The sequence below is a fragment of the Heterodontus francisci genome, chromosome 2 (genome assembly GCF_036365525.1).
Source record: "Heterodontus francisci isolate sHetFra1 chromosome 2, sHetFra1.hap1, whole genome shotgun sequence".
Taxonomy (NCBI): domain Eukaryota; kingdom Metazoa; phylum Chordata; class Chondrichthyes; order Heterodontiformes; family Heterodontidae; genus Heterodontus; species Heterodontus francisci.
This window is the reverse complement of record NC_090372.1, coordinates 154,140,635-154,154,215: the sequence shown is the minus strand read 5'-3', so window position 1 is coordinate 154,154,215 and position 13,581 is coordinate 154,140,635. Positions and strand designations below refer to the sequence as shown.

Below are 13,581 nucleotides of genomic sequence, written 5' to 3'. Positions count from 1 at the left end.
CTACATATGTTTGCATTATGTATAGATTATAATGTACTCCAGGGGAAAATGTCACTGAGACTGCCCTCAATGCAGCCCAGTCTCTGCCAGTCCTGGATGAGCTGGGCATACAGCCAACAAAATCGGAACTCAGTGATGCCATTGATTCCCTAGCCAGTGGAAAAGCCCCTGAGAAGGACAGCATTACCCCTGAAATAATCAAGAGTGCCAAGCCTGCTATACTTTCAGCACTCTACGAACTGCTTTGCCTGTGCTGGGACGAGGGAGCAGTACCACAGGACATGCGCGATGCAAATATCATCACCCTCTATAAGAACAAGGGTGACCGTGGTGACTGCAACAACTACCCTGGAATCTCCCTGCTCAGCATAGTGGGGAAAGTCTTCACTCGAGTCGCTTTAAACAGGCTCCAGAAGCTGGCTGAGCGTGTCTACCCTGAGGCACAGTGTGACTTTCGAGCAGAGAGATCCACCATTGACATGCTGTTCTCCCTTCGCCAGCTACAGGAGAAATGCCGCGAACAACAGATGTCCCTCTACATTGCTTTCATTGATCTCACCAAAGCCTGACATCGTCAGCAGACGTGGTCTCTTCAGACTACTAGCGAAGATCAGATGTCCACCAAAGCTACTAAGTATCATCACCTCATTCCATGACAATATGAAAGGCACAATTCAGCATAGCGGCGCCTCATTGGACCCCTTTCCTATCCTGAGTGGCGTGAAACAGGGCTGTATTCTCGCACCTACACTGTTTGGGATCATCTTCTCCCTGTTGCTCTCACATGCATTCAAGTCTTCAGAAGAAGGAATTTTCCTCCACACAAGATCAGATGGCAGGTTGTTCAACCTTGCCCGTCTAAGAGCGAAGACCAAAGTACAGAAAGTCCTCATCAGGGAACTCCTCTTTGCTGACGCTGCTGCATTAACATCTCACACTGAAGAGTGTCTGCAGAGACCCGTCGACAGGATTGCGGCTGCCTGCAACGAATTTGGCCTAACCATCAGCCTCAAGAAAACGAACATCATGGGACAGGACGTCAGAAATGCTCCATCCATCAAAATCAGCGACCACGCTCTGGAAGTGGTTCAAGAGTTCACCTACCTAGGCTCAACTATTACCAGTAACCTGTCTCTCGATGCAGAAATCAACAAGCGCATGGGAAAGGCTTCCACTGCTATGTACAGACTGGCCAAGAAAGTGTTGGAAAATGGCGCACTGACACGGAACACAAAAGTCCGAGTGTATCAAGCCTGTGTCCTCAGTACCTTGCTCTACGGCAGCGAGGCCTGGACAACGTATGTCCGCCAAGAGCGACGTCTCAATTCATTCCATCTTCGCTACTTCCAGAGAATCCTTGGCATCAGGTGGCAGGACCGTATCTCCACCACAGAAGTCCTCGAGGCGGCCAACATCCCCAGCATATACACCCTACTGAGCCAGCGGCGCTTGAGATGGCTTGGCCATGTGAGCCACATGGAAGATGGCAGGATCCCCAAGGACACATTGTACAGCGAGCTCGTCACTGGTGACAGACCCACCGGCCGTCCATGTCTCCGCTTTAAAGACGTCTGCAAACGCGACATGAAGTCCTGTGACATTGATCACAAGTCGTGGTAGTCAGTTGCCAGTGATCGCCAAGCTGGCGGACAGCCATAAAGGTGGGGCTAAAGTGTGGCGAGTCGAAGAGACTTAGCAGTTGGCAGGAAAAAAGACAAGGGGAGAGCCAACTGTGTAACAGCCGCGACAACCAATTTTATCTGCAGCACCTATGGAAGAGTCTGTCACTCTGGAATTGGCCTTTATAGACACTGCAGGCGCTGCTCCACAAACCACAGGCCATCTCCAGGCGCTTACCCATTGTCTCTCAAGACAAGGAGGCCAAAGAAGAAGAATGAATATCTTGGGAAGCCCAATGTTTCTCTTTTTGGAAATTCATCCATCTCAGAAAAGACTTTTCAATTAAGACTTCTCCTTTTGTCACATGATGGGAAGCCACACAGCAAAAGCCTGCCAGAGTGAGTATTATAATAGAAAAAAACATCATATCCAGAGAAAATCCACATACCACTGAGCCATGAATCTTGGTCACTGTCCAGCAACCCCTACTGTAAGAGGGTGCGCGAGCAGGTTAGGTGAACATGACAAAACTAGGCATGAAAAGTCTCTTACCAGTGAAAAGATAATGCAGATTGTTTACTTTGAAAATTGGCTGACAATGAGTGCTGCATCCTCAGACTGATTCAGATGTTCTTTTGTGCCACAATTTCACCCCATCCCTTGCAATGGGGTGTGGTTCCAGAGAGAACATTGGCCAGGGTAGGAAGGAAAGGAAGTACCACAAATACGTCACTCCCAATTCTGATCTACCCCTTGCATACACACTTCCAGCAAGGATTGCTGAATTATGATTAGGACAGCATGCCTGTCTGAATGGTTTGTTTTTTTTCCACACCCCTTTTTGCCAGGCTGGGCACAGTGATCATTTGGTAGTGATGCTACTGTTGGCCTAGCTATGATCATCACAACCTTCTCGAGGGCAATTCAGGATGAGCAACAAATGCTGGCCTTACTAGTGACGCTCAAATCCCATGAAAGAATATTTTTAAAAAGCTTTCCCGTCTATATGGTTCAGTGCTACATCACTTGGGCCTTTACTCATTTGTGACGTGATGGTGGTACTTAAAGAATTTGTACCAATACTGCATACAAGTGACTTTATAAAATCATCTAATTCAATTTAATTAATTTATCTGTGTTGATGCAGCAATACGTTGCAGAGTAGGATTGCACATTTAATTGAACTAACTTTGCTATGCTTATCCGTACATTCAAAAATTGCTGGATGACCTTGGCTAATATAGTACAGCCACTGACCATGTTAAGTGAGCCTTTTGTTGAGCTAGAAATCCTTGTAGCTTGGGAAGAGCCAAAATGAGTGAGCTGTATTAAAAGCTTTCAGTATATCATCTTTGAAATGTATCCTGATAAATCTAACATTGTATGCAATATGTGTAGACATTTAATTTTGAGGGAGCAATGCACTTTTAGTTAATTGCCCAGATTGTAAACCCATAAATTTGATGCCAAATAAACAATAAATGCACAGTATTTTTGTTTTTGGGATATGTGTGACGTTTTCTCACAGGTTAATTGGTAATGCTATGTTAAAGCTTATAAAAGTAATACTGTGGCTGACATACTTGGAAAATCACTATCGTTAATAAGATATTGTTTAAATTTAATCTTCAATATATTTAATGAAGCACCTGTGTTTTCTTACACAAGGTTACACTGCCTCTTTGCTAAACTTGCAGAAATATTGTTGGAGATTTAAGAGGGTGGAAAGAGGAAAAATACAAGCTTGCTTTCTTTCTCCACAGTGTAAATATGATTTTTGTTGGATTTGTCTGGAAGAATGGAAGAAGCACAGCTCATCCACTGGAGGCTATTACAGATGCACTCGATATGAAGTCATCCAACAAGTTGAAGAACAGTCCAAGGAAATGACAGCTGAGGTAAGCAGTTGTTAAAAGTGGAAAATAAAATGAACGTGTTAATGGTTTCTCCATACCTCTTATTGTGATTGTCTCCTTCCAGTTTCTGTGGTTTGTTCCAGGACTATTTCTTCGCTCTCTTTACTTTGTCATATGCTAAGTAAGGGCAGGGGGTAGTGGGGTTGTTGGAGAAAGGAGAATGTTAATAATAATTCTCCAATACAGTAAAATGTGCTTTTTCTCAATGGTGCACAATCATAAGAATGGTCCATAAGTAAAAATTTAAGCTTTTCAATTACCTTCTTTAAATTTGACTTTTTTAAGCTTGCATTTCCTCCTTTATTTTTCTCGACTTTTGATTTCATTTTGAATAATTCTACAACTGCTTATCTCGATCCTACATTTTTAGTATACGTTAAATATTTTTTTTAATCTATTGATTCTTGATTTTTTTTAAGAAATGCACAGAAATCTCAGTCAGAAAATACATCTTCTGTTTCAGGCTGAGAAAAAGCACAAGAAATTTCAGGAACTTGACAGATTTATGCACTACTACACAAGATTTAAAAACCACGAGCATAGTTATAAGGTACGTTACGGAAAGAATATTTGTATTTTAATACTGCCAACTTTGAATCAAGTAATAATAGGCCCTTTTGTCATTTACTAGTTAGAGCAACGTCTTCTGAAAACTGCCAAAGAAAAGATGGAACAACTAAGCAGAGCTCTAAAGGGAGGTAAGTAAAATAAAGCCAATAATTTAAATAATCTAAAGAGATTATTGTTACTGCTAAGTGGCTGAAAACCTGGAGAATTAATAATCAGATTGTTATTTTCTTTTCTAAAATTTTGCAGTACAGAAGGAAGCTTTTAGACCCATTAAGCTGGTGGCAGCTTTCTGAAAGAGTTATTTACTTAGTCTGTTGTTCTTGCTCTTTCTTCAAGGTCTTCAGTCTGCACCCACTTCCTGTCTATGAAACCTTGCTTCCTGCCGTCATGTTTTTTGTTGTGTTGTCACATTTTTGTTGCACTTTTGTGTCAACTTTTTTCCAATATAAATTCCTGCGGCCACATTTATAATGGAAACTGCTTATGTAAACGTATCACACTGTAATTATACCCTCCTGCTAGTGGTGATATAGCACCTTAGTTTTGAGTGCTGAAACTCAGTCTGTGCTGCAGAGAAATTGTTGTGCTCCAATTTAATGTTTCTCTGCATCCAAAATTGCTGTACATTTCACTGTTCAACTATAAACATATAAAATCCAAGTATTGTTTAAAAAAAAAAAGGGCAATGCATGACTTTAATGTGGGCTTTGAATTGCGTCTTTGCACCACAATCCAATATCCCCCTTTTTGCTAACCATATTCCAGCTGAAAACTGCATTTGGTCTTGACTTTCTTCATGGAACACTGCAGAAGATTGACCAATATCCTTTAAATTTTTGTTTTAATAGCTTTTAGTGATTTTGCTTCCACCATTGTTTTTGATGGACATTCCATGTACCAGCCTCCCTCTGCATATAAAAAAAATCCCCTATCTTGTCCCTTAATTCTTACAGCAACCGTCTTAAATTTACATTTTGTAGTTAGTGACTTGCCAGAGAGTGGAAATATGTTTTGCCTATTTACCTTAATAAAACCCTTTGTAATTTTGAGTGCTTATCAGATCTCTAGTCTGTCCTCCAAACTGAAGCTGTTTTTAACTGATGTCATCAAAGTAAATCTTTTCCATATTTGCTCTATGGCCTTGATATCTATCTTAAATTAACCCACTATTCCACTGCAGTCTAGCCAATAATTTGTTCAAGTTTAGCATTACACCTTTACTTTTGTATTCTGTCTCTATTTATAAAACCCATAATCTTTTTATCAACTTGTCCTCTCACTGTCTTTCTGATCTTGCACTACTTTTTATCACTAAGCTTGTTTCCTCTCATCACACCTTTCCTTATTAAATTTCATCCAACATCTATCTGTCCAACCTCTTAACTTATCTATTTCTTCCTAAAGTTACTTACAATCCTCTCCAGTCAATTTTTGTTATCGCAAACTAACATTTTGCTTCCTATACCTAACTTCAGATTATTTTTATATGCAGTTTGCATCCTCCAAAATAAAAACATTGATTAACCTCTAACCTTTAGCCAAATTCACTTCAGTACTCACATGTTCCTTTTAATACTGTGTGGCTTAATTTTGACAACAAACCTAGCAAAGCCTTTTGAAAATCCACATACACTGGGCCCACTACATTTCCTTTGGCAATACACTCATTGTACCCTTAAAGAACACTTAAAATGTATCGTTCTTTGAATTTACAGTTTCTTGCTATATTTAGGAATGCTGCATTATTGGCTTTGAATTATTTAGAATTCCTTTATTTCAGGGATGGCCCTGTGCTTGTAATGCTGATCCATTGGATTTTCACACAAGATCTGAGTTTCTGAAAGCTTTAATTGGCAGTCAGACTCTGGCTTCCTGCAGATAGCAAGTCTATCCAATAATCAGGTAGAAGGAAAAAGTGGCCAAGAAAAATGAACTTTCTGACAGGTTAATCAAAGAACTGGAATGAGCGTTCATATAAATGATCACAGACTTGACTCAGTTAAGAAGACTACTGTGGATGTTCGGAAGACAACAAAACAGTTTTTGTTTTTCTTCATGAAATTTTTTGATGCATTTGTGCTTGTCAACATAAATGAGAGCAGCAGAATTCAAGGTTCTAAACTTGTTGTATTGGAGCTTGTCCCTCCTGCCAGCAATATTAGATGGGACTGCACAGTTGATCATAGAATCATAGAAAGTTTAAGGCACAGAAAGAGGCCGCTTGGCCCATTGTGTCTGTGCCTGCTGAAAAAGATCCACCTATTCTAATCCCACCTTCCAGCATTTGGTCCCTAGCCCTGCAGCTTATGGCACTTGAGGTGCCTATCCAAACTCCTTTTCAATGAGTTGAGGGTCTCTGCCTCAACTACCCTTTCAGGCAGTGAGTTCCAGACCATCACCACCCTCTGGGTGAAAATTTTTTTCCTAATCTCCCCTCTAATTTTTCTACCAATCACTTTAAATCTGTGCCTCCTAGTCACTGACCCCTCTGCTAAGGTGAATAGACCCTTCACCTCCACTCTATCCAGCCCCTCAAAATTTTGTACATTTAAATCAGATCTCCCCTCAGCCTTCTCTGTTCCAAGGAGAATAACCCCAGCCTATCCAATCTTTCCTCGTAGCTGCATTTTTCCAGTCCTGGCAACATCCTCATAAATCTCCTCTGTACCCTCTCTAGTGCAATTACATGCTTTCTGTAATGAGGTGAGCAGAACTGCACACAGTAACCAGTCAGTTATACAGTTCCACCATAACCTCCCTGCTCTTATATTCTATACCTCGACTAATAAAGGAAAGGATTCCATATGCCTTCTTAACCATCTTATCGACCTGTCCTGCTACCTTCAGGGATCTGTGGACATTCACGCCAAGGTCCCTCACTTCCTCTACACGTCTCAGTATTTTCCCATTGATCGTGTATTCCTTTGCCTTGTTTAACCTCCATTGAATTCCATTTACCACTTTTCTGCCCATCTGACCAGACCATCAATATCTTCCTGCAGCCTAGAGCTATCCTCCTGCCTACCTACCACACGGCCAGCCTTTGTGTCGTCCACAGACTTCTTGATCATGCCCCCTACATTTATGTCCAAATTGTTGATGTACACCACAAAATGCAGGGGATCCAATACTGAGCCCTGTAGAACGCCACTGCAAACAACCCTCTAGTCGCTAAAATAGCCGTCAACAATTACTCTGTTTCCTGCCACTGAGCCAGTTTTGTATCCACTTTGCTGCATTTCCCTGGATCCCATGGGATTTTATTTTTTTAACCAGTCTGCCGTGTGGGATCTTGTCAAAAGCCTTGCCAAAATCCATGTAGACCACATCAACTGCACTACCCTCATCTAATCTTCCTTGTTACTTCTCGATCAAGTTGGTCAAACAAGATCCTCCCGTAACAAATGCACGCTGACTATCCTTGATTAACCTGTGCCTTTCTAAGTGAAAGTTTATCCTGTCTCTCAGAATAGATTCCAATAATTTGCCCACTACTGAGGTTAGACTGACTGGCCTGTAATTATTCGGTCGATCTTTTGCTCCCTTTTTAAACAGAGATACAACGTTAACAATTCTCCAATCATCCAGCACCACACCTTTATCCAGTGAGGACTGGAAAATGATGGTCAGACCCACTGCTGTTTCCTTTCTTGCTGCTTTTAACAGCCTAGGATACATTTCATCTGGCCCTGGTGATTTATCAACTTTCAAGGATGCTAATTCCATTAATACTTCCCCTCTCCCTATGGTTATCATATCCAATACTTCCCACTCTTCCTCCCTAACTACAATATCTGCATCGTCCCCCTCTTTTTTGAAGACAATCCATAAGTATTCATTAAGAACCACAGCAATATCTTCCGCTCCTATGCATAGGTTACCTTTTTGGTCTTTTATGGGCCCTACTCTCTCCTTAGTTATCCTCCTACTCTTAATGTATTGATAAAACATCTTTAGGTTCACCTTGATTTTGCTTGCCAATATTCTTTCATGCCCTTTCTTTGCTTTCCTAATTTCCTTTTTGAATTCACTCCTCCACTTTTTATACTCCTCTCTGCTTTCTGTAGTATTGAGTTCTCGGTGTCAGACATAAGCTTTCCTTTTCTGCCTTATATTGCCCTGTAGGCTCCTGGACATCCATGGGGCTGTAGATTTGGCCACCTCACCCTTTTTCTTTGTGGGAACATGGTTTCCCTGAACCCCTTGAATCTCCCCTTTGAATGACTCCCACTGTTCTGACACTGATTTACCTTCAAGTAGCTGTTTCCTGTCCACTTTTGCTAAATCACTCCTCAGTTTAATAAAATTGGCCTTGCCCCAATTGAGAACTCTAACTCCTGTTCTATCTCTGTCCTTTTCCATAATTATGTTTACACTGACTGAATTATGATCACTAACACCAAAATGCTCTCCCACTGCCACTCCTTCCACCTGTCCATCTTCATTTCTTAATACTAAGTCTAAAACTGTGCCCTGTCTTGTTGGACTTGCTACATACTGGGCAAAAAAGTTCTCCTGAATGCACCTCAGGAATTCTGCTCCCTCAATTCCTTTCACACTAAAAGTATCCCAGTTAATATTGGGGTAATTAAAATCCCATTCTGTTACTGCCCTATTCTTGCACATTTTAGAGATCTGCCAGCTTACAAATTCCTCATGTACCCACCCACGATTCCAGCCACCAGACCTACCGCAGATCCAAAAAACCAGTGGGGAATACATTTAGAAAGGCAGACTCTGTTAATTTTCAAGTCAGCAGCTCTGCTGCGATCAGTGCTGCAGTTGCCCACAAGATCACCGGAGGTGAAGCGCACTGCCCTTAGTTGTCACCTCTGTAGCTGGGGAAAGGCTGTGGTTAATGTAGGTGGAGCATTTTTGATCCACCCTCTGGGGTTTTCAATTGGAGTCCTGGGCAGATGTGCTCAGAAGCTGAATCAGTAGATAAGCTGATTGATTCATTTTGCAACATCACTTGATCTTGTTGGGAAAAGTAATAGAGGCAACTTCAATTGGAGCACACTTGGGCAATTAAGAGTCAAAGCATTCAGCTGTGTGAGAGTCCCTACATTACTTCCATATCTGGCAATTTTTGTTTTCAATCAAGGAGTCCACTCCATTATGTCATTATCCAGTTTATACTGGGTTTAGTGATCAGCATCAAGCAACACAACCAGAATAAAAAGTGAAGTACTCTGTTTCCCAATGTTCCTTAAACTTCTAGAGCACAGCTATCCAATCACATGTGGCCTGAAGGTTTAGAAAGAACTGCTTTCAGCACAGTTGTCTCATTGGATAAATCCTAAATTGAAAAACCAAGATGCATTAGTATTAGCAGCTTGATATATTTGGAGTTACTGGGAGCTTGGATTTAAACTTTATATGTGGTTCCACAAGGCTCCATGATGGGCACCTATGCAGCCTACAAGGACAAAAGTGTGGCAAACCTTTCCTGCAGTACCCCTGCTGCACTAATGTGAACTTCTCCATTGTTCATATAGACCACCATGTGTTTGCTGAATAAAAATTACAGTTTTATATTGGAGAGCTATACCTATTAGGGACTAAGTTGACATTCTACAATAACTTCGCCTAGAACTTTTCTTGCCCACTGTAATGCAATCCTTATTTTCTGTTTACGAAACAGGACATAAATCCAATAAATCTGTGAAAAAGGGAAATAAAAGTATTTTAAAATCCTGAAATGCTTTGGGATTGTCCATCAGGGAGCTTAGAACTAAGACGCTGCTACTTCAGCTGTTGTTTTGTTTATTGCTATCATTTCTCAGCAAGGAAAAAAATCAGTATATTGCTGTTTGTTTTCCAAAAAGGGAAATGTCATTTTTCAGTAGGTGTAATATATGTTTTATCTTGTTAGTTGAAGGAGGGTCCCCTGATACCACTTTTATTGAAGAAGCTGTACTTGAACTGTTGAAAACACGACGTATTCTGAAGTGCTCCTACCCTTATGGATTTTTTCTGGAACCTAAAAGCACAAAGAAAGAAATATTTGAGCTCATGCAGGTATTTTTGTTAAAATTGATGACTTGTAGTATTGGGCTGTTTCATTTGGTAAAAGTTTGTTATTAACTAGTTTAAGTTTAGAATAACGATAGAGGACCATTACGTGTACAGTGCAGGGGAACTTGTGTTACACTAAGCTATCTAACTTGAACAAGCCATTTTATTAGGCACAGTAAAATCTAATGCTTTTGGATCAGTATTTGAATTGAACAGTGGCTACATTATTTCTTTGCTCATGGATGGGGACCAACTGAATGTAATTAAAACCATGATCATCTAAAGTGGTTGAAATTCTCCCAGTTTGGAACTGTTGGAAGTTTGTCTGGTTTTTCATGTCTTCACACTCATCGCTTGAAGAGAATGATGTGAAGCAGTGGAAAGATCTGCAGACTAATTAAGCATCTGGCAAGCCAAAACGTGAGCGCTGCTTCCCTGTCTGTTAACTATCTTTATACGGACGGTAGAGTGGTTAGTCCTATACAGCAGGACTGTTTTATGGGCCCTCACAATCCATACAGTGAGGAAGAGGCAACACCTACACCCACCAGATGCATGTATCCCACTGGATGCCAACTCAGAATTTAAAGTTGAAGTTTTGGTCTGCACTCACCAAGATTTCTGGAAGGGGATTCGAGCACTTTCTGACTGCAAGACAGTTATGCTACCACTAAGCCAAAGTCTTAATCTGCAGTATGGCTAAAAATAGTTCCCTCCGTGCCAACTCCCAAGGCTTCTGATGAATAGACAATGCTATGGTAGCCTTAAAAAAAAAAAGAAAGATTATATATTGAAGGGATTATCAGGAATATGATGTAAGGTGCATAGCCTTGCCAAAGACTTGCTGGTTGATAGGTAAATTGGCCATTATAAATTGCCCCTAATACAGGTAGGTGGTAGGGAAATATAGGGACACGTGGGGATGTGGTAGGAATATGGAATTAGTGTAGGATTAGTATAACATGGGTGGTTGATAGTCGGCATGGACTCGGTGGGCCGAAGGGCCTGTTTCAGTGCTGTATCTCTAAACTAAACTAAACTAGCCATGTAACTATGCAGCTGCAGCATGGTTCTACCTACTAAATGAATGCTGTGTAACGAAGACCATTCCATAATTTTACTGAGTGGCGGATGCATTATTATACCAGAATGTGTGTATTTGCATTAAACACTTTCTAGGTTGTTCAGGATGCTATCTTGTACACCATTTCCCCATCACCCCTCCCCCACCTATATATTCACTGTAGTCTATAATGTAAAAAAAATTAACTTGAAGTTTTACATTATTTTTGAATTTACACACTCTTTGATTATTTCCATTTTGCTTTGCTATTATTTGTGAAAATGTTGCTTTTGGTGACAGAATCCAAGTATGTTAAAGCTCACATTATATTAAAATCACATTTGGGAGGAGAGGGACATTTAGATCCTATTTAAAATTATGAAACCAGTCTTCCCCATAGGAGAGCAGATTAATTCAAGCTTTTTTTTAATATTCGTAGATTTAATATTTAAACTGAATCCCGAGGCCTTGGGGAAAATGCTGGGAAAATATCCTGTTTGTGACAGTGCAGCAAAGCATCAGTTAGTGTTTCCTACCCTTGGGTCCCTCAGTGCTACATTCGGTTATTATCAGACTGACTCAGTAATTTCTCCATCCTCATCCCTCAATGATCTTGTACGGAAATGAGAAAAAAGTCAAAGTTGATGCTAGTGTTTTGTCAAAAAGAGGGTCATCAGTGAGATTTCCTCTTAAACCATAATTTCATGATACAAATTCAGTGAAAACAAAGTATTGCTTTTTGTATTAATGTGCTTCAGAAATTCTTAGTGAATATAATGTGGAATATAATCATTGCATCTCTGCATTCAAGTGGCACTTGTAATATTCAGCTACCAATCTATCGAAACGTTAATTCCCTTAACACTGGCCAAGCCGAACGTAGTTTGCACATTATGGGCTGAATCTTATGGGGCCCCCTGAGGTGGGACCCCACCCCCCACACACTGGTATCTTCCAAACTGGCCCCGACAACCCCGCCTCGCTTACCTGAGGTCCGGGGTTCGAGCGCTGGAGCTGGGTCCAAGGCCTCTGCAGTACCGGCAGTGTCCATGCTCCCGATGACTCTGCTGATACTGCTGAGCTGCCAGCCCTGTGATTAGCTGGTGGCTCTTCAAGGCGGGTCCCCGTCTTTAAAGATACGGGAATCCTGGCGTGGGACACTTAGGCTTGCAAAAAACTAGAGGATTGCTCTGGGGGCGGGGGCACGAAGGGCCAGCACAGGTAGCCCTACCTCCTCCAGAAATTCCATCCCTATATTTGTGAAGTCCCTCAGCTGGAGCTTACATTGAAGCAGAATTTTCTTCAGACAAGTAAGCTCTACAGATCTAGTATAGAAAAAGTAGTGTTTTGTCGAGTTCAGCATGTAGTCTGGAGTGCCTCAACGAATAGTTTTTCAAAAATTTAATGTTAAACTTGAAAAGTTGTGTAGTAATTCCCTTACAATCTGATAGAATTTTATTTAAAAATAACACTGAACCCTAGGAGGGGCTTGGTCAGAGATGGGTTTTAAGGAGGGTCTTAAAGGAGGAAAGAAAAGTGGAGGTGTTTATTGTCTACACCCAACTTTTCCTCTTTCACCATTTATTCCATGGCCATCTTTGTTTTGGACGACTGTCTATCTGATATATCAGGAATGAGCTAGGGCTTTCTCCAGTTAAAGATTGGAAAAATCAAATGCATCTTCTTAAGCCCTTGCCAAAAAATATGTACCGTTGTGTCTTGGCTCTCTTCACTTCTCCAGATACTTGCTCAGGCTGAACTAGATGATGCATAACCCAATGTTCTATTCAATCCTGAGCTCAGCTTCAAATCCCACATCCTATCAATCACCAAGACTATAATATTATTCACCTCTGACCTACCTAGCCCCCACTGTTGCTAAAATCCTTTATCCATAATTGCATTACCTGGTTCAATTGTTGATTAGATAAACTCATAGAGCCATTTGGAAGTTTGTTGAACAATTCCTGAGGGTTAGTTAGTTGTTACAAATTGAAAAGCTTGTTAAAATACAGTAATTTCACACTGTACCATGGTTATTGCGTCAGGACTGGATGTAACATTTAATCTTGTGAAATTGTAGCAATTAACTATTTCTGAGTTCAAGTATTTTGCTGTGGAAAGTAAATTGGATTACCAGTGTGGAGCAATAGTGACCTTTTTTTCTTTTTTCCTCCCACACAAACTCAGTCAACCTCACTCCCATCGCTAAGTGGAGGCTAATATTCTCCCCTTAGTGGGGAGAGGAAATCAGAGAGAAACCTGACATAAAAATTTAAACTAAAATATTCTACCAATTGCAAAGTGGGTGCTGCAGGTGATTCCTAACTGGAGATTTTGGGTTCCTTTGAATCCTAGTTACGTGAGATTTACATTTCCAACTGTTTGTATTTC

At 40.9% G+C, this 13,581-nt stretch overlaps 1 protein-coding gene across 4 annotated transcripts in view; it reads left to right on the top strand.

The window, feature by feature from the left end:
• Positions 1 to 13,581, top strand: part of ankib1a (ankyrin repeat and IBR domain containing 1a) — a 166,867-nt gene that overhangs the window by 133,746 nt on the left and 19,540 nt on the right. For all 4 annotated transcript variants that reach the window (XM_068012310.1, XM_068012293.1, XM_068012303.1 and 1 more), the window contains exons 12-15: positions 3,384 to 3,518; positions 4,000 to 4,086; positions 4,168 to 4,234; positions 9,982 to 10,127. In XM_068012310.1, the coding sequence (XP_067868411.1) occupies positions 3,384 to 3,518; positions 4,000 to 4,086; positions 4,168 to 4,234; positions 9,982 to 10,127 (435 nt within the window). The remainder of the gene's footprint in view (positions 1 to 3,383; positions 3,519 to 3,999; positions 4,087 to 4,167; positions 4,235 to 9,981; positions 10,128 to 13,581) is intronic.